A 22,349-nucleotide genomic window follows, 5' to 3' on the forward strand; every position below is an offset into this window, starting at 1 on the left:
AACTAAGTAATCCATCTTTCTCCTTTCTATTAGTAAAAGTCATCCCGATCTGGCCTATCAAGGTAAAAACAATTTTTTTTTATTAAAAAAAAAAAAAAAAATCTTAGGAAAAGCACATCTCATAAATTAAATAGTGGTTTCAGAACCACACTTTTTCACAATTATTTTAAACTTCATTTAATTTCTTAGGGACTATTATCGAAGTACAGCTGCTGTCCATTATCAAACACTTGAATATAGATACAACAATGGCTGAACTCCGCAATCTTCTTCTTCTTCTTCTTCTTCTCTTCCACCGCATTCAATCCCCCCCCCCCCCCCCCCTCGCCGCGGGGGTGGTAAAGCTAAGAGATACACAGAAGTGATCAATCCGATGGTCAACCGTTTAATTCATGAGTAAAATCAATTTAGGCATTCATCCATTCAGCTTCTCTTCTCCTTGGGAAGCAAAAGAATCAATTACGATATAAAAATTTTGGCTATATCATGTAGTATTCTTTGCCACCCTACAAACATCCATAAAAAAGGCTTGCATTCTAAACTCCAATATCCCTGCAAATAAAAAGAGGACAAAGTGCAAAATCAGGAAAGGACCCATCCCCCTATATCAACCATGCATGAAACAATTTTTTTTTTTAATCAGTAAATTATACATGTACTCAGTGGGTCTCAAGCCTACATCCTTAACCTCCACTTTGCTCTGACAAGGAGAGTTGTCATTTGAGCTGGAGTTCAGTGTCACCCATGCATGTAACATAGTTATTTCTTTGCATTAAATTCGATAACACAAAGAGGCCACATCAAATTTTTAGATCATATCAAGAAACATGATTATAACAACCAAGACTTAATCCAAAAATTTTGGGGTCAGTGATGGATCTTTTTTTCTAGGGGGAAAAAAAAGCCAACATACTGAAACTGAAGCAACATTTTCTCTTCTTTATATAATTTAAAGCTATCATGGTAATTATGGAATGTAATTCATCATAAAGATAAGCATCTGTGCCGCTTTAAGACAAAAGACAGGAAAAAGCTACCACTATCAAAAAATTTCACGTTCATACCTTGGACAATGGTATGAACCAAGATGTTGTACCTGTAGGTCCAACCTTGTGTTAAGAAGGTAAATAACATATCCAAGGGGCATCATCAAATAATTTTAGTTAGGCAAAGGACTGGATTGGAGCTTCATCGTCACTTCATCAAGGCAAGCCTGAAGACCTCTAAATTCTTCTGTGTCTAAGAAGCTCTCCGCCTGTGATTTTATAAATGAATCTTATAAATCCAACTTTACAAAATGATTGACAAATTAAAAGGCGATCTGACCTGCATACTGTCATGCAAAAATGGTTACACCAGCATAGCAGCTAAGCTAATTTAGAGTTCTACACACAATTTAGTAAGATAAAAAAAATATAGAACTTAGTGTTCCAAAGTAAGGTTTTCTTGCTTAGAGCCTTATAACTCAATTGGCACCTCTTGATATTTCCAACGGAGACATCCTAGGTTCAAATTCCCCATCCACCTTCGTAACTATCAAATTAACACATATATATGAAAAGACATTCTCAAACATCAAAATATAAACATCTTGCCTGTTTAATTATGTTCTTTAGATGCATCTCAGCTGCAAGGAGTTCCCGACAGCTACCAGTAGATGAAGAAATTTCCATGTACACCTTGCAAAGGTCCAAGGAGGCTTGTGCAAAACTTTTAAAACGATCTCTATCTTTCCATAAATCAGATCCCTGAGAGAGAGAGAGAGAGAATAATGTGTTAATAATGTGATTATAGCTTTCTCATCTAAAGTAAAATTTGATGCAGAGAAAGGAAACTATAATATCCACTACCAAACAAAGGGGAAAAAAAAAACATACTGAGCCCCTTGTGGGCAATCACAGAAAGCATCTCATGGCCAAAATAAGAGATTCATGCACAGAAATTCTCGTTCACATGAACCAGAAATTAGGCTAAGTCCCTAGTGGGGAATTTGTCTATGTGTGCTTATGGTGGGTTTAGAATTTGGAGAATTTATGGATCTGGGGTTTAGAGTTATTGAAGAAAGGGCTATGGGGTAAAAAGGAATTAAAAGGTGGCTTGATGAGTTGTTTAATGGCTATTTGGTAGAATTACATTTAGGGTTTGGGGTTTTGATAGGTAAAAAAAAAAAGACTTGAATTATTGTTGTAAGGAAGAAGGAAGAAAATAAATTTAACGGTATTTAGGGTTGTATGAACAGAACCAAAAGAAAGAGAAGGAAAAAAGATGAGAGAAATGAAGAACATCACACAAAAGTCAAGATGCCTCAATGCACAAAAACACTCAATATTTTTATTATCAACTCCATCCATCTTTGAGTTCATTGAGCACAAATATATATATATATATATATATAAATAAGGACTCTTTGTTGTACTAGTAGTAATAAGACTCCATTGACTAGTAAACTAAAAATCTAATAAAAGACTAACTTGGAATTAAAAATACATAAAACCTAAGAAATTCTAGATTCAACTAAACCATCAATATACCCTTAATTCCCAAAGATTTCAGAAATTACAAATTTGCATTTGAATACAAAATTGATTGTAACTTATTATATAAAAAACCAAATTTATAACTATTTTAACCCTATAACACATAAAACAAGAAAATGAAAATGTCACGACTTTTACTTCAATTGGACTTCACATGTGGGTCCCATAACATAAATCTTGAATATTTGTTAACATTCTCCCCCAGCTAGGAAAAACTCAGCTTTGAGTTTTAATGTTGAAGTATAACAACTTTTGAACTTGAAACTTGCACCAAATCTTCAATCGCCTTCGAAGGCATTAAGAATAATGATTTTTTTTTTGTCCACTATCACACTAAATTCATTTGGAATGATAAAATCAAGAATTGACATATAGCAATTATATCAATATCTTCCTTGGTCTTGACTTTTCCACGATCAACCTTATGCTCAACTTGTTCCGTTGCGGTCTCCATTATCCTTGCAAGGTATTCCTTTGGTTGTTCTTGGAATTGGAAATGTGAATTGAAAGGCTGGGTTTTGCTCTTCAATGTAACACATTGATTCATTGAACCAACACCTGATTGAGGTTTCTGTGATAGCGAATTAGTATTGCCATATCCATCAATCTTTGCAGACAAGGGTGGGAACAAACTTGGGTTAACTTAGAATATCTAGGTTCTTAATCAACTACTCTTTTAGCAAGTAATTTTGTCAAATAGCAACTGTCAGATTACTCAAAGTTTCTTGCATGGAACACACCCTTTCACAGAACTGGTTTAAATCCTTCTTTGTTTCGTAATAGTATTGAGAAGTCCTAAACTTGGACTCTAATTCTGCATTACTCAGCGTTATCTTGGATGAGAAGATTCGTCAAGTGGTTGGGGAAGAAAATTAGCAAAGAAATTGTGGGAGGAACCTGGCTTTGGTATCTTTGACACCAAATTGACATAGGGAAAATTGGGGATTTGTCTGCATGTACTTGTGGCAGGTTTAGGGTTAGGAGAATTTTATTAATCTAGATTTTAGAATTGTTAAAAAAGGTATTATGTGATTATGGCATGATATCATTAGACTTTTTCTTACATCTTTTTTCAATAAATTTTATTACTTATAAAATAAAATTTAAAAAGTGGCTTAATGAGTTAGTTAATGACTATTTGAGAGAAGTATGTAGTGTTTTAAGGTTTTGATGGGTAAAAGAAACGGCTTGAACAATACCACAAGAAAGAGAAGAGAATGGGAGAACATACGAAGGAAAACATCACTCAATGCTCAAAACACTCGATATTTATATAAATCAACTACATCCATTTTCAAGTACATTGAGCACAAATAAATATACTGATTGTTTCTTGGACTAGAGTAGTATTAAGATTCCTAGTTTGACTTAGTAAACTAAAAATCTGGTAAAAGACTAAATTGGACTCTAAAAACATAAAACCTAAAATACTTAGGACATCCTAGAAAATTCTAGACTCAACTAAACTACCAAAATGCCCTTATTTCATAGGGATTGCCAAAATAAAAATTTTGCACTTGAATCCAAATGTTTTTAAAGGTTGCTGGGACAATTAAAAAATATTTTAACCTAAGACACAGATAACTAGACCTTCAAAATCATGAATTTTATTTCAACTGGACTTCACAAGTTCGTAAAGTTGAATTTATGTAGTAACAAACAATCTCTTCCACGGATGCATCTGTCTCCTCTAGACTTAACATATAGAAGGCAAGAAAGAAAAGCACCATGGGATCATAGTCTAGTTCACTGTAACCAAAGATCCAAGCCAAAACCCTATTTGATGTGCAATTAACAAACTCCCACAGAATGATACTACAAATCTTCCCCCCCCACAGGATGATTCTAGTTTGCCACAGGTGGTACGATGACAATATTTTAGGGGTCATTAATCTGAGTTTGACATGAGCATTATGAATTTAAATTTGGCATGAATGAGAGAGCACAATAGAAACAATGATCAGAGCATGACAAATAGCTGAGATAAGACTGGAAATGTTTAAATAATAACCTATCTAGTACATTAAAGCAAATAAAGAAATATCAAATATATTAACTAAAACAATTTAAGACTTCATAATTCAAAATTATATTATTAAAAGAAGTACATGATATAGGCACCTGTGGTGCTCATTTCTCATAACTCTATAAATCTAGGAAATGTCCTTCACAAATTATTTGATAAGACTAAATAGATAATCTGTTCATTTATTCGTCTTTAAATGTATAGCATACTAAGAACAGTTTTCAAAAAGGGCACACTAACTGAAAGAGGGGAAAACAGCACTAAAATTAATCATACAAAGCTTCTTCTTTTTTCCTTCAAGAAAAAGGATGTACTAGTCATTGCCAGTGATACCTGATATGATCTAACTTGCTTTAAGAGGGCTTCAGAGCACATTGTCAAATCTCCTTTGATTTTGTGCCACCTTGCATACAAGCCCCAGATATTTGCTCTACCGTCATTTCGAACCATCTATATCAGAAAGGGAAATACTCAATAAAAAATATGTAATGAGAAGCCGTGCTGATCCTACTTACAAGAACCACAAGAATGAAACCAAGGGATCACCACAAGAACAAAACCAAAGTTTTTTTTTTTTTTAAATCCCAAAACATATAGAATCAGTTATTGAACAAGTTTTTTATTTTATTTTTGATAGGTAATAAAAATTTTATTGAATAAATTGAACATTGTGTTCATGATGATGAACACTGGACATGAAAAAACACAAAAAGCTCAAGAGCTAAAGCTAACAAATTGTAGGAAAGTAGAAATTGAAATACATTGTGTATAACCCCAAATATGAGCTTAATCAATTATTGAACAAGTAACACTCCATTTGTTTTGATGGAAAGAATACAATTTCTAGAAAAATTAATTGGTTTCCTAAGTTTGGTCAAAACCTTGGAAATGATCTGAAAAACAATGTGCTGTTTACAAAAATCATTAATATTTCAGTTCCCAAGGGAGCACTACAAGAACAAAACCAAAGATTTTTTTTTTTTTTATAAAAAAAAAAAAATCCCAAAACATATAAAATAAATTATTGAACAAGTTATGCTCCATTTGTTTCGATAAATAGAAATACAATTTCTAGAAAAATTACTTGGTTTCTAGTGTTTGGTCACAACCCTGTAAATGATCCAAAACATTTTGCAATGCCTGGCTTGTACAGAAAATAGTTAATATTTCAGTTTCCATATAATTATAGAAACAAACACTTTCATTCACAACATGACTATTGTTTAGAGCAACTAGAAAATCAACCTTTTTTCAAGTACACATTTACTAGTTCACAAACATAAAAGTCATAACAACAAATAAAGCTAATAATAATTATTCTCTACATATTTACAACTTTCTTATGGCAATCATTTTAAAAATAAATAAATTTCCCAAACTCATTTTTATTTCTCTTTTTCCCCCCCTACCCACCAATTAATATTATTATCCTTTTCCGCCCGTTCATCCCACCTTATCTTCTCACTTTTCCTTTCTCCTCTGTCTCTTTCTTTTAAATCACATGTTCACCCCATCATATCTTCTCTCTTTTCTATTTCTTTCTACTCTTTTTTTTTTTTTCTCTCTAACCTTTTTATCATTCACTCTTTTTTCTATTTCTTTCTCCTCTTTTTTTTTTCTCTCTAACCTTTTTATCATTCACTCTTTTTTCTATTTCTTTCTCCTCTTTTTTTTTTTTTTCTCTCTAACTTTTTTCTATTTCACTGCCATTTTTATCATTCACTCTTTTTTCTATTTCTTTCTCCTCTTTTTTTTTTTTTCTCTCTAACTTTTTTCTATTTCACTGCCTACCGTAAATCCTTATCTTTCTCTTTTTTTTCTTTCCTTTTTTTTTCCTCCTCTCTCTTGTTCACTTCTCACCAATTACTTCTCTCTTAACATGCACCCTTACCTCCTTTCCTAGGGAGCATCATCATAGAATGACAGTGATGTGAAGGAATGGGTGATGGATGCCATGGTTTTAGCCAGTGAATGAAACAGGGTAGGTGAGGAGAGGAGATGTGGCCCTTGCAGACAGGCAGCTGTGGGTTAGGATTTGGGGTCATGTGTAGGGTGGGTGTATGGTGGTTACACGGATGAGAAAGAGAGAGAAAAGGAAGAGATTGTTACTGTTGGAGTGAGGTGCGTCTAAGTTTCCACGACTCACGTTAGCTCAAAAAATGTTTTCCACCTTTGAAAAGAGGAAACGTTTGCCACCCTAAACGGCTCATTTTCTGTTGACCGTGGAAAATATTTTCCATTGACTTTCATAGTGCGCCATACCGACACCAGAAAATAAAGAAATCTCCACCAAAACAAATGGAATGTTAGATTACAAATAGAATAGTCACAGCACAAATAAGCATAGATCAATAGCTAGATGCACTAATATGCATTCATTTTAGCATGGCAATGATCAATTGGTGCACTGACTTGATTCAAGAATGGCCACATATGCATCATGTGCCTACACATTCAGAAAAAAAAACAAAACAAAAACTCCAAAATATATGACAGTAACCACAAATGCAAGTAGGCAGAGATATGACTACACGATTGGTACTGAAGAAAAAGCAGGACCAAATGATAATCATGAAAGTATTTGAATACCCGCTGTAGGACTTTCCCAAGAATCTCCAAATGCTCAGTTTCCCTTGACCTTCTCTCCACAGACTCTGCATTTGTTGACTCATTAAGACGGTCTATTTGAGAATCAGCTGGACAATCTTGATCAGTAAAATTATCGTCATTGATCATCACAGGAGATACAGAATGATCAGTTGAAGCCCTTCTTTCCACCTCTATCATAATCCCCTTTAACAATTCAATGTCAATTCTTTTATTACTAGTCATGTCCGAAACCTTCTGTATAGCTTCCAGAGCCTAAAAGAGCCAATACATAAATGAAAAACAAGGACATATAGACAATTAGAATGATGCCACCATAAAAAATTAAAAAAAATAAATAAATAAAAATAAAAAAAAACTATATCAACTTCATGGCCTAAACAAACATTTTCACATGTAACAACTATGCAAAGGATGGTTAAATATGAAAAAAGGCCCAACAATTGAAAGGCCTAAGCTAGTCCATCTGATAGAAAGTGAGCAAATTATATTGAAGATGAAGCCTTTAATTATTGGTTTTCCATCATACCACATTCCAACATCATAGCATTTTATATCTTTTTAAAGAATAGCTAAATCCCTTTTTCCCAAAGTCAAGCAGACTTGTAACTATGCCCAGTCATGTTATTTTAAAATAACAACCAAGCCTTATTCCCAAAATATTTTGACTATTGATCTTCAACAAACTAGGAAAGGTCAGCCACATGAATTCTTTTCCATCACTTCATTCTATCCAAAGTCATACTATCTATAACCTCTTTAATTGCTGTCATTTTGTACTACTATTAATGTTATTTTAGGTTTTCCTCTACCTACTTTTTTTCATTCCCACGACTTGAATCAACTCACTCTTTCTCATTGGTGCATTAATCATTCTTCTTTGTACATGACTAAACCATCTCAAGTGACTCTTCCTCATCTTCTCATCAATAAGGGTCACCCCTATCTTTAAGTGAATTTCCTCATTACAAATCCTAATTATTATATTATCATTTCGGCTATAAATATGTTACTTTTTAACATTCAATACTATAGAGTACAAATGGTCTTATAACAATCTACTCCCGATGTGTTTCTCTACTACTTCATCCGCCTTGCAATTATCATATGATTCACATCATCTTCAATCTCTTCATCCATTCATCTTTGTTTCTTCTTTCACTAAAGTTATATTATATGTACTCTATTTTAGTCCTACTTAGCCAAAAGGCTTTAGAGTGCAAACCATCTCTTCAAATTTCTAACTTAACATTAACTTCACATACAATTTCATCCACTAAAACCATATCATGTGCAAAAAGCATACACCAAGGAACTTCATCTTGAATCAATTTAGTGAGCTCATACATCACTAGTGCAAAAAGATATGGACTTAACGTTGATCCTTGATGTAAACCTATAATGATGAAAAGCTCACTTGTAATGCATCCACTTGTTATCACCTTAGTTATATACTTTGGAGGAACTCTTTCTTTTCTAAAACCCACCACATAACCTCTCTAGGGACTGTATAGTATGTTTTCTATTGACCAAAAAAAAAAAGTTAATGGAGTTTTTTACGGGCTTCTCTATACTTTTTCATAAATTAGATGTCTAAGTAAGAAAAGAGCTTTTATGGCAGATTGTCCTAGCATAAAACCAAACCAAATTGATTCTTCATATTGTTGTTTTTTGTCTTAACCTATATTAAATCACTATCTTCCAAAGTTTCATAGTGTGATTCATAAGCTGTGGTAATTTGCACAATTTTGATATTTCACTTGCTCTTGTAAATAGGTATAATTATAAAAGTATCTCCTCCACTCATTAGGCATTTTGTTTACACTTAAGATCTTATTGAAAATGTTTGTCAACAAGCATACAGCCATGGGTCCCATGTTACCCAAGCACTTACAAACTTCAATGGGAATTTCATCAGGTCCCACTGTTTTACTCGTTCTCATCCTCCTCAATGCATCATACCTTGATCATCCTAATTTTCCAAACAAACCTACAGTTTCTAATTGTGTTGATTCACTCCAACCTCTTTGATATCCGCTTCCTTTACTAACACCATTTGATCTTCATTTATAATGTCAAAAAAATGCACTTGACATCATTCAAACTCTTGTTTTTATTTCCCTTGACTTAGCAAGATTATAAATATTCTTTCCTCCATCCTTCATCCTCAACTTGCAATATACATCTTATATTTAGCTTTTTGGACAACCTTTTTTGTTTCCCACTTACCATTTTATAATTTTCATAAGCAACATTGTCTCTACATCTAGGTACACTTCTACAACTTTTCTCTCATTAATCTAATTGATACTTGAACCTCCTTATTCCACCAAGTCCCCAAAGTAGATTGCCCACACCCTTTAGATTCTCCAAGTTCGTCTTTAGCCAGTTTTTTAAATACAACTAGCCATGTTATTCCACATCTAAGCGACATCTTTTTCTAGCTCCCACTTGCCTTCTTTGATCATTTAATATTTGAACTCATCTTGTTTCTCTCCTCCCTTCAAACCCTACCACCTAATTCTTGGGTTTCTCTCTAATATCTCTTCTTTTCAATTGTCTAATACATATATTTAGTACCATTAGCCTCATGTCACCTTAAAATCTTTACAACATCTAATATCAACGTTTTGCGTAAGGATGAAATCTATTTGACTAATGTTTGTCCCATTTTTGAAAGTAATTCAATGTGCGTCCCTTTTTTTGATCCAAGTGTCCGTTAATATCAAATCTTATGAATTTAAATCTAATAACATATCCTGATTCATTTTTTACTCCATATCTCTAGCATCCATGAACTCTTTCAAAACCCCGTACTATCTTTTCCAACAAGACCATTTAGGTGGTCTCCCATTGAAAATCTTTCTTCATTTGGTAACCCTTAAATCAATTCATCCATGTCCTCCCAAATTCTTTGCTTGATGGAGTTATTTCTATTACTTATTAGAGGGAGATAGCTTCCGCGTCAGCAATATAAACTGCCACCGGACTAACAACATCAGGTTGAACATATATATTTGGATAAACATAATTCGTAAACCTAACATAATTGTTTAACAGGGCCATCTCAAGCAGAGAGGGTGGTTCCATATAGTTTAAGGCTGTAGACCATTCAAAAAAAGAGCTTGAGCTAAGCTGCAAGAATGAACCATAGGTCAGGTTTGTATATTTAACTAGCACAATGTGTCAGTGTGCCGACTAGAATCCTTCATATTATGGCCTGACAAAGTACCCCCTCGTTAAGGGCTGTATCACATGAAGCCTCCAAAGGAAGACTTAGAATAATGCACTACTTTGCTAAAAGAAAGCACTTACCTGATCAATATTACCCACATCCAAAGCAACATGACAGTAGTTCTCCCACAACTGCCAGCTATCTCGCCTGTCACCAAATCACGTTTGGTCACCACATATTCATATATTTGCAAATCCAAAAATTAGAAATGTGTGTGCGCGCGTGAGTCTGTGCAGAAACATCATTCTAATGAAGGGAAGAAAGACGAAACTTGAACTTAAGAGCTTCTTTAAATGCAATGAAAGACTCTTTGCTCCTCTTGTTGATCATATGCCTGCATAATTGGTAAGTTGCATAAAATTTATCCTCTAAAAAAAATATAAAGGCATACATATAATTTATTAAAGCCAGTTAGAGGAATTAAACAACAAACAAGTATTCACAATATTAATTCTTGAATGACAACTAATCACAAGTGACTTTCATTTATGAGAAAATATAAAATGACTCAAAATAGTCTTCATAAGTCATTCAAAACATAATTCTTAGTATTTCATGTTGTTAAGAGGGAGTGAGGGACACTAATTAACATCTAATGTAAAGCACATATAAAATGACTTGCCAGTATCTCAAGGGAAAACAATTGCATATAATAATTCACTACAAATGAGACTGTGATTCAACAAAAACAAATAATCAGCTTATTTTCTATAAATGAACGGAAACAACCCTCATTTCCTTGCTTCCACCATCTCAAAGTCTTGAAACAAAACCTTTGTTCCTGATAGCTATGGTATTCTTGTTTCCCTTCACATCTCTACAAACCCTAATGAAGTCCCTACAGAATTGACTCAACTTATGGCTTAACACGTAGTTCAAACTAAATTTATTATCTTTTGATAAGTAACTGAATTCATTATAGCACTGGTAAAAAGTTCAACCGGGAAAAAAATAAGACAATTACTTTATCAAGAAAGTAATGCAACAAAAGACAACCAAGCCAAAATGATATTTTAGAGCTGGATATTTAATATTATCCACCCCATAGTCTCTTAAATCCTAAACACCAAATGCTAGATTCCAATTTAAGAGCAGACACTGGACCAACTAATCTGGAAAGAAAGGTTTGGTGTCAGGATTTTAGAGGCTATGCGGTGGATAAAACTAAGAATCCAGCTCTTAGCAATTTAGATTTTATATACAATTTAGAAATATTTGTTTATAAGTATATGCATATAATAAATCTCTTGAAACAAAGACAAAAATAAGATAAATAATTAGAAGGAAGCCCCCATGAAATAATAAAAGTTAAGTTACCTCGATCTCTCATGAGGTTTTGTGACATTACAATAACCCCCCTTCCTGTTTTATAAGCTAGACTATGCAATAGCAAGTATACTACCCTTTTGAGTAAAAGAAGGCAAAAAAATAGTACAGTTTCATCTTTAGATAATAAAAATCCTGTTATTAACACCATTGACCCTTTTGTTGTGACAGCAAAGGCCATTGTAATATTCCAAACAAGGGGGGAGGCCATTATAATTCTCAAAAAAACTTACTTATCAAAAAACTAATGATAATTTTCAAAAAAGAAAAAAAAGGCTGTCTGGTTGAAGTAGGAAATTTTATGTAAAAGTTCAATAAAAGATATTAGCACTGTATTGAGATGAGAAAACAAAAGGCAGTATATTTCAGCATGGAAAGAATGCAAGATGACTCAGAGCAAAGGGTGCATACAAACAAGCAATATTGTTCCAAGCCTCCCCGTTATCAGGATCAACTTGAACAGCACGAGTAAATCCATCCAGAGCCTTCTGAACATCTCTAGCCTGTAACAATTGTTCAGCAATAGATTCAGAAATTTCTGATAAATTGAAGAATACAATGCCAGGAAAAATCCCTTCAATAGAGAATTTAACACAATGCAGATCACATAAGTCACCTTCAAAGCAGCAGCCCCAAGGGCAAACCAACCATCTGGATGCAAAGAATTCAAGGCCATCGCAGATTCCCTGAAACATAATAATCACAACGAAATTGTTGTAAAACCAAATCAGCCATGAAGTACACATATTATCATCAGTACTAAATAACAGAATAATATAGTAGAAGCCATTAGAGGAAACTTACCAAAGGATTTTAGATGTCTGATAGTCCCCTCTATTGTATGCACTACGAGCAAGAGATCGCTGACAAACAGACTCAATAAAATTAACATAAAGTCCACATAAAAAGCATACTGATAAAAGGTTGATAGCAAGAAATGGAATCACCTTAGCTCTAGCTGACTTATCATTTGAAATTTCCAGGGCTTTCTGGTAGCAAGCATCATCATTTGTAACATCACCCAATGAACACCTAGGAATAATTTTTAAGCAAGTAAGATATATTTTGCAAACCCAAAGATGAATTTTAAGCAAGTGAGATAATTTTAATAAATAAAGGTTACGGAAAGCTATTTCAATTTTAGCATTATTTGAGTCATGCAAATAGCAACTGCTAAAGAAAATGTTAAGTAACAATAATCAACACCACTATAAGAATAATTTAGACCCCTCTTGATTGAAATAAGTTTTAGAAGTAATTACCAATAAGATTCCAATTCCACTTGCGTTTTCCTATTTATTCTCTCATCACCTAAAATAATGCATTCGGAAAATACCACTCTTAAAGAACTCTGAAGAAGTCTTTTACAGATAAGCTGATATGGATGCAGTAAACAAGAATACATAAAACTGACACAAACAAGAAAGCAAGCTGATGTTTCTATGAATAACCAAGTGATAAGCAAATGGACCAACCTTCTTGCATATGATACACATATTTTAAGAATGAGCCTAACACATTTACATTTTTTTTCCCCTTACAGAATCTCAAATATATGCACCTTTTAAAAATTTCATAATGAGACAGGTAAAGCTTTACTTTTGGGCACTTTCAAACCCAAATAAAAGACACCCCTTCGGTAGATTTTAACCTGCATTCACCAGAAGTTCTTTGCATAATTTAACTTTAAAAATATATATATACCATAAATGCAAGAATGAAATAAGTCAAACAACTGAAAACAAGTTTTCATGTTGTAGGCTAAAGTAAAACATCACTGTATCAAGTTAAATAATACCATGTCCTCTATGATATTAGCAGGCATGTAAATATGATTTGATACAACAAGCTTTGCAAAACAAGCACAACATTATTTAGAAAAGGCCCAACATGTGTCAATATACATAATTAAATAGCCTTCCTTTTTAACATTTTTTGTGTCATAAACATAGTTCATTTCAGTCAAAACAGATCAGAAAGAACTCATCTTTGAGCTTATTAGTTGTCCACTTTAAATCAGGATTGATATCAAAAAGAATATTTGCTTCCACAATAACATGCCAGTGGAACTTTCAAACTTCGATTGCATTAGCTGAGGTAGAAAATTAATTCAACTAAAAGGAGAAAGAAAGGAAAAGACAAGTAACTTACATACCATAACCTGGGGTCATTAGGCATTTCAGATAGTCGTTTCTTGATGAGTTCAACAGCAGCTGCTTTCTTCTCCAATAAGCTGATTTACATATTGAATCTCACGTGAGACTCCAGCAACAAAATATGAAAAATGCACTGATGAAGGAAATTGACTTAGATAATGGGCTGTCAAGTATGAACATACCAGTAGCAAAATATAAGATTATCCCATAACTCTAAATCCTCAAAAATTTTAACTGCCTCACCAATTAAATGACAGCGAACTAAAAGTTCACCATATTCCCTAAAATTGATAAGGAAAAACAAAAAAACAAAAATCAATAGAAGTTAACCATGCATACAACTCTGGCAAGAAAAGAGCTTTTAGTATGAAATATTACACAGAAGAATAGATCTGCTCAATAGAAAAATGATTTTTTTTTTTTTTGGGGGGGGGGGGTGGGGGGGTGGAGGAGAGGGGGGTTATAGTGTATAAAGACAATGAAAGTGAATTTGTACTTTCGCAATGCAGGAATAGTAGGGATATAAACTCCAAAACAAAAAGGAATTCGTTGTGCCACTCCTGGAGAAGGCTCACTGACACTCTGGACCTGTAATAGTGCAGAATCTTTTTGTGAGATTTATAATAACAGTGATAAATAAATGAGGACTATTTATATACTGGAGCTAAAAAACTAGATTGCCTCATAGGATGAACTTTCCTCGGAACACATGAAATCAACAAAAACACCAGATATCTAGTAAGTAGTAACATTGTTTATTAAGTCAACACCTAATTAACCAACAAGGTAGGAATTAATGAGCAATGACCTTATAAAATATAGTTCTGAAAAGATGCTTCAATGAGCTTCCCTTATTATGAGCTTTTATGTGCACTCCCTTATCTAGTGTGAATCCGGTATGCATACACTTAGCTTACTGATCACGAGTTGCATAGTACACAAACCAATATAAATTATAGAAAGGTCTGTGTCCAAATAATAAATAATATCTTAACTTTAAACCCTCTATGGGTATTTAGAATCTGAGTTTTACATGCTAGTCGCACAATTTTTTTTTCTATTCTTTTTTTTTTTTCCTTTTTAAGGACCAGTTGCTCACTTTTAAAGAAACAAAAAAATAGTTTGATAGATATAAACCCAGCAATGGTGAAACTTTCTTGATGCTTATGCCATTGAACAGTTGCATGAAAAATTAAGACCGGCTTTGGTAAGACAAACCCCTTGCAATTTATGAAATATAGTTAGGTGTAAGGGACAACATTGCTGACATTAATGGTAAAAATGGCTAACTCTGAATGCCAAATACCAATAACATAAACAGCATTATCCACACTGCAAATTGACAAAAAATGAAGCATGTTGAGCATATGGGAAGGAATTATTTTAATAGATCCAAAATCATATTTCTTGGCCTCATGCTTACTCAGGTAGCATTGAGTGGGTGCAGACTCTGGTGAGCACAAAGTCAGTATATACATACACATGTACATACCCACACCTGTGTATCTACATATGTTTGTGCACGCACTCACACACACACCCTCTCTCTCTCTTCCGGTGTTACACTATTTAATTAAGGAAGAACAAAAACTACATTATCAGAGATTACAGAAGCCTATGAAGCAGAAGCAACTAATAAGGGGCAAGCCATAAAAAGCAAAAGCTGTGAGATGATTTGTAAGGCCTGAAATAACAAAACTGCGAGATTTCAAGTAGTAGCAAAGAAGCTCATCATAAATTGCAATGAAGGAAAACATGCAACTTGGTGGTGGATCCTCATATGACTCCAATACATAAAGCCTAGTCACCATAATCTGGGACAGCAAACCAAGTAGCTGAGTATCTAATAAGTTCAGGGAAATCAAATAGCCTATTTATCTTAGAAATTTTCTTTTTTTTCACTGTTAATAGTATATTGGATTACTAGCTTTGCCATGGGTGTCTTTGCTCTTTAATATTTCTTTCCTGCCACAAGAAATGAAAACTTGAACAGGAAACCTATAAATTTAGAGAGCAGGCAGCAATTCAAAAATTAGGAAGGAAAAAGTATTCAGTTGGAAAAACAACTGGATATCCTAAAGAAAATATAGCTAACATGATAACAATGATGCACCTCATACCAGTTTATCCATCATCAGCAATGCACGCTCCTTTGTGCGGCTACGAGTCGATTCCCATCGAATACGTAAGATGTCACAGAAACACTTTATCTGAAAGGGGAAAATTTTAAACAAGTCATGCCGGTATCAAAATTCAATAGGAATGCAAGATGACCTTGGTTATCTATAGGACATTAAAGCCCAGAAAGTTTTAAGTGTAATGGGAATAATTAAAACATGCATCCCTATATGAAGTAATAGGTAAATTAATCTCATGGCAAGTCCCATAACCGACTGTTACTGCTCAAACCCCTAAAGTGTAAGAAAGCCCCAACTAATAATAATGAAGTTGACCAAATTTTCAATTTCTTATACTTGTTTGCGGTACCCATTGTAATGGCTTATCTATGTACAAGTAAAGCCTCATTCTAACTTCTTAAGATGCAATGACTTTTATCAGAAGATTCAACATTTAACAGATTTATCATTGAAGAAATAAATGGTGTCATTTATAAAAATATTATATGCAATGTGAGTAAATACATATTGCCGTAATTATCTACTTACAATGAAGTATGACAACTGCTGAGAATCAATTGCCTCTATATATGGAGCCATATCCCATCCTGAGACAGAAATAGGGCTGTTGAATAACCAAAAGAGAAGGATCTCAACTCAGAAAACGACTTTATAATATAATTAAAATAACAGCAATGGGGAAAAGGAACTCTAGTAAAGGAGATCCTTGCCATATAGATAAGAAACAAATATACTTATCAAATAAAAAAAGATAATAAACAAATATGTCAGGACCATGGTAGAAGCAGAAACTGTTGTGCTGATTGGTTTGAGCATTATAGTGACAGATAGAACTTTAACTGCTTGAACCCAGTGGTGAACAGCTTTGAAGTTGATCTCTAAGCAGGAAAGGCATGATGGACCATGTTTCAATGTAATTTCAGGTCTATTTATTTGCTGCAGGCTTTCATTGTTCATTTTTAACTTAAAATTATCTTTTCTTGAATCTGCTCTCTCTATAAGCATCTTCAATGCTTGATTGATCATTTTTTTTTTTTTTTAATTAAGGAGGAAAAAAAAAAAGTAGACCATATTGAATGATGTAGTAAAATATATATATATATATATATATGCTTTTCATAGTCAGGGGAAAGAAAAAGGAAGAGTATTTCACAACTAAATTATAAGATACTAAAGTCTAATGGGCAAGTGAACTACTAACAATGTTTTTTTTTTTTTTTTTTTTTTAATTCTAAAACTCTTTTTAACTAGAAAACGTTTTTTTTTTTTTTTTTTAAATGTGTTCAAAAAAATTTTTTGATAAGTAAAAAGAGAATATTATTAAAGAATAGAATAGCAAGAAAAACACAAAGAGTTCACAGTAGTGAACAAAGGAAAAAAAAGAACAAAAAGACAGAAGCAGCCTTTAGGAGAACCCAAAGGCAGTTCAGCCTCCATTCCCCAAACTGTTCAAAGACAAAAATCAATTTTTTGCCCTTTCTAAAAATCTAAGTCTGTCTAGTTTATTAATACAATCTTTCATATCAGTTAAGGAATAATTTGAAATGATATAGCATGCATTTTGAAAATACAGTAAAAGTATAGTTTATTTCGCGTTGATCATCATGTCAACCAAGATGCAGCACATACTAGTACCAGAAGTTTGTGTCTAGAACTCACCCTGCATTTCACCATGTGGAATGCTCTTTTCAATAAGAAGGCATCGGGCCAGAATCACTGCCTGTTGGATTCCCCTCAAAGGGGCTGTAGCAGGACCACCATTTTGAATGCCTTGCAATCTACTTCCTTCATCATTGTCCACTAACAATTTTGGGGTCATCAATATGTCAGAGGTTTCAGGTTGATTTAAATGCAAATTATCTTCTCCAACACTAGACTTGTGGGCCTGGATACCAGAGCTTTCTAAGGGGCAATTACTGACATAGTTAGATGAGCTTGTGTTGGTAACAAGTACACTCTGTGCCTTAGGTTGTACCTATATCCAAGAATGATCTGTAAAGCTAAGAAGAAAGCATCTCTGGCAAAGTCCAACTATATGTACTTCAATTACCTGATGTACAGTACGGAAGCCAAGAATCCCAGTAACAGAAAGCTGAAGCCCAGCTGCCACTTCAGCTGACTCAAAATGTTGCCTGATATGACATAGGTACCTCAGCAAATAAAGAGAAGCTAGGAGTAATCAAAAACCCAAATCCCATTTCAAGATAGCCAAGTATACCTAGGGTAATAATCCCTCCACATTAAACTCATAATGATGTTCTAACAACTGGAAGCACATCTTCAGAGGGAAATTGGGGATTGCATGCAGTCTCTAACACAAACTTAAATGGCATACAAATAAATTTCCCATTTATCAACTGATAATACAAGTCACAAGGTAAGTAAAGTGTTTAAATTTAAAGACAAGGATTCCTTAACAAGAAGATATAAAAAAGTCTTCTGTATTATCTTACAATATAAATATTGAAATAAGTTCCCACAAGTTAAATATCTACCAATACAATATATCTTATTGTGCAAACATTATTTCAAGTTAAATAAACATGACTCCAGTTACTTTTTTGGGCTTTTTTTAATAAACCACTAATTAGTTCATCAAAGAAAATAGCTTCCCCTATTGAAATTTACCTGCAAGAATCAACTCTTCCATAGTTGTATTCCATTATCCCAGCTTCTAAATGAACCATCGAGATGATTGCTAAAGCATCTTCATTGTGTAAACTTGAACCAAAATAACTCATTACGTTTTCCAAAGTGTCAAAGTGATGTAGAGTCTCGCCCACATAGACGTGCAATAAATCAAACAAGGAAGACGACCGCTCATCCAAAATTCTCTGTTGAAGAAATATGAACCTAGCGAGCCACCATGAGATGCTACTAATTCCATACGTGGAAGATACACTTTCTCCAAATAACAAGTCTCTTGTCCTCGTGAGCAACATCTTAGCAAAAACTAAATACTACATTACAGCCAAAAAGACTTGTCTCAGATTTCAATATAACAACAATAATAATAACAGTTATGAAATATTACTACTGGTTTTTTTTTTTTTTTAATTCAATAGCTAGGGGAGGTGGGATTTGAACCATAGACATCTTATTTAGAAACACCAAGAGGTGCTAATCGAGCTAAAAGGCTATTGGCAATATTACTACCTAGTTACAGATGAGTCCTAGTTCAAAGGATACCGCCTCCTCTAACAATTGTAAGTAGAGAATGAGCTCATAGGTTCAAAACTCACTATGTTCATGTGTAATTTACCAATAAAAAAAAGCTACCATTATCCCATCAACAAATTTTACCTTCCATTAAATAAGTTGATGTTGTTCACTTTTTTTTTTTTTTTTTTGATAAGTAATGTAATTCATTAAATTATGAATAATAGTATGACATTCAAGTTAAAAGGCTCAGTAGGTTGGTAGTATTGGTGTAACAAAGAGTATATATTTCCATGACAATAAGAAGTGATCTCCGCTCTTCCCCCAAAAGTTCAAAAAATCAGACATCCCCTACAATCTAGGGCAGAATTTTCCTCCAAATTGATCTAGAGGAAAAATATGGAAAATTATTTTCCACTAATCATGTAACATGGAGATTCAAAAAATCATCCACATATGCTTATACTTTTTTTTTTTTTTGATAATTAACGTAAGAATATTATTAATAATAGAAAGATTGCCAAACCGAGTACATTGGAGATGTACTATGGGGGCACAAATCAGGAAACAAAAGAACAACGATCAAGAAAAATAGAAAAAGAAGAACAAGTGAGAAAAGACCACACTCCACTCAAAGAGAGTGTTTAAGAAAAAAGACTTAATCTCCAGCAAAGACCGTTCATAACCCTCAAAGCTTCTAGCATTCCTTTCACACCAAATGCACCAAATCAAGCAATGAGGCACTAATCTCCAAACATCAATGTGACGATGTCGTGCAAACTTTCCTTGCCAAGCCTCAAACAACTCAAGGACAGTATTAGGCATAACCCATTGAATACCAAACAAGCAGAAAACCAAAGACCACAACTCCCAAGCTATGGGGCAATGAAATAGAAGATGATCCACCGACTCTCCACACCTCTTACACATATAGCACCAGTCAAGCACTGTCACTCATCTTTTACGAAGGTTGTCTGTTGTTAAGATCTTACCTAAAGAAGAAGACCAAGAAAAGAAAGCCACCCTTGAAGGAACCTTCGATTGCCATATCATTCTCCATGGAAAGGAAACAAGGGTAGGAGGGTAGAATCATGTAACTTTTTTTCTGAATAACATAATTGATCATCACCGATAATCATTTGATTGACCACATAATAGGTTGAAAGAGATTCCTTTAAAAGAGTTTGAGCATTTGTTCTCCAATCCAATCTACTATTGTATTGTACAAAGTCGCCACCGTTCATAATAGGACCTTAAAATTGGGACCTCACGGGTCTCTAACTGAGACGTTCCAGATTCAAATCCCCCCTTCTCCATTGTAATTATGGAATTATCCATAGTAGGTAGACCCCACATATAAGTACAGTTTGAAGTTGAAGTTTTGAAGCAAATTAGAATTAGATTCAGAAGTAGAGTAACCTGAAGATTAGAGAACTTTCCAAGCAAGTCAGAGCCAGCAGCCATTAGCTGATTACAAGCCCAGTTTTCCCATTCCACTAATTCCTCATCTTCTCCTTTACCACCCACTTTCTTCAATGCCAATGGACATTTTGCCATTTCCTTCAAAGGCCTATTGAATAATTCAATCACACCAATCCAAAACAGAAAAAACAAACAAAACGCTGATAAATTACACAATTAGACAGAGTCAAAGTTCGATCTTTTGTCATTCAAATTTCAAAAAGTTGCAATTTTTTCACTGACTCACCCAGTCATGTTGCACTGAGTGAAGGCGAGGAACGCGGCAACGGCGATGCTGACCACGAGCAACGCTCTATAAGCCTTGTCCTCGTCGTCTTCGGGTTCTAAAACAAGGAAGGACTCGACGCGGCGGAGCAACTCGGAGTAGACTCGGTCGGCGGAGGAGGACTCGTCATCGGAGAGTTGTTGGAGGACGAGTGCGGCGGCGTCGGAGGATAGGGCGCGGAGATAGTCGCCGGACTCGATTGAAGAGAGGAGGTCGTTGAGGAGTGAAGAGTGAGTCTGATAATGATCGGAAGGCTGCGGTTGAGGAGGAGGCGGTGGAGAATCGGACGGAGGAGATGAAGTGAGGGTGCAGCGTAGTAGACGGAGCTCGTACCCGCGGAGGAGCACCGCTCGTTCCGCTTCGGGTTGTTGTGACATTGTCTGAGACTGAGAGGGTTTTGCAGTTAGTGTTGAGGGTTTTAGACTTCAAAGTTTTAAACACTTCGGCCAATTTTCACATACGTGGCATCCCTCTTACCGTCCTCTCACGAGTCATGAGTCCTAGACATGGTAAAACGGGCGGGTCGGGTCGGATTTGGGTCGGGTCAATTGGGTTGCGGGTCAAACTGGTCACTTTAAGCGGGTCAAAATCGGGTTCGGGTCAATCGGGTTACGGGTCGGGTCGGGTTGACCCGTATTTTTCACATTAATTTTTTTTATTTAATTTTTATATAGAAAACAACATGTATCTATCATTTGAAAAGTTATGCAACAAATTACTTAATGTAAAATGCATTATTTTGAATTCACCACTTATATCAAGAATGAACTCAATTAAACTTATTAATACTTATTCAACAATTTTAAAATTATACAAATCCTAACATTACTATCTAAAACAAAATAACACAAAGATAAGTAAAACAAATACACAAGTTTTATTTCTACACAATATCAACATTCCAAATATAAAACAAAATTACAAATGACTTATTGGATAACTCATTTGATAAAGAATAAAAATATATAAGAAATTTACAATCTTGAAAATTAATTTTATAATCTATTATCAGTTGTGGTTGACACTCTATTTCAATTTGAGATATACTTTAAAATTTGATTGCACACTGTATTTCATTTTGAGATATACTTTAAAATTTGATTGCTTACTTATTTATACATGGTCTCTTTTATGAATATCATATTATTGTTAAGCAACACACACTCTAGGATATATCATAATTTATTTTAAAAAGCCGTTTATTTTAGACATAAAATTATTAAAAAATAGGTCTAAGTATTCATAATTTATGCTAATTTGATACTTTAGCTTCACTATTTTCACACTTGTGAATATTTCTTACATGTCTACAATTTTAAATCTATGTTTTTAACTCTACTGTAACCAAATTATCTTGGCATGTACTTTGTTATTTGATATCTAAAAATATTCACTCATTACAGAATGTTCAACCATTA

General features: G+C 34.0%; 1 protein-coding gene across 3 annotated transcripts; it reads right to left on the reverse strand.

Moving 5' to 3' along the window:
- Positions 1 to 103: 103 nt before the first annotated feature.
- LOC112036046 (uncharacterized) lies at positions 104 to 21,356 on the reverse strand. Of its 3 annotated transcripts, none has more exons than XM_065766384.1 (21): positions 20,893 to 21,356; positions 20,604 to 20,754; positions 18,654 to 18,985; positions 18,076 to 18,157; positions 17,685 to 18,000; positions 16,554 to 16,612; positions 16,008 to 16,097; positions 14,384 to 14,475; positions 14,070 to 14,168; positions 13,887 to 13,964; positions 12,679 to 12,763; positions 12,536 to 12,594; positions 12,348 to 12,417; positions 12,143 to 12,234; positions 10,677 to 10,739; positions 10,486 to 10,552; positions 7,153 to 7,425; positions 4,897 to 5,013; positions 1,596 to 1,748; positions 1,097 to 1,255; positions 104 to 552 (listed from the first exon to the last, which is right to left on the reverse strand). In XM_065766384.1, exons 1-20 carry the CDS (start codon positions 21,306 to 21,308, stop codon positions 1,160 to 1,162), a joined length of 2,790 nt encoding a protein of 929 aa, XP_065622456.1. In that variant the 5' UTR covers positions 21,309 to 21,356; the 3' UTR covers positions 104 to 552; positions 1,097 to 1,159. The 3 variants fall into 3 exon arrangements, with proteins under 3 accessions (XP_065622456.1, XP_065622455.1, XP_065622457.1); XM_065766383.1 differs by having other exon boundaries at positions 1,065 to 1,255; XM_065766385.1 differs by lacking the exon at positions 20,604 to 20,754 and having other exon boundaries at positions 1,065 to 1,255; positions 20,893 to 20,986.
- Positions 21,357 to 22,349: the final 993 nt, after the last annotated feature.

Source organism: Quercus suber, unplaced genomic scaffold, assembly GCF_002906115.3.
Source record: "Quercus suber isolate HL8 unplaced genomic scaffold, Cork oak 2.0 scaffold_702, whole genome shotgun sequence".
NCBI classification, from domain to species: domain Eukaryota; kingdom Viridiplantae; phylum Streptophyta; class Magnoliopsida; order Fagales; family Fagaceae; genus Quercus; species Quercus suber.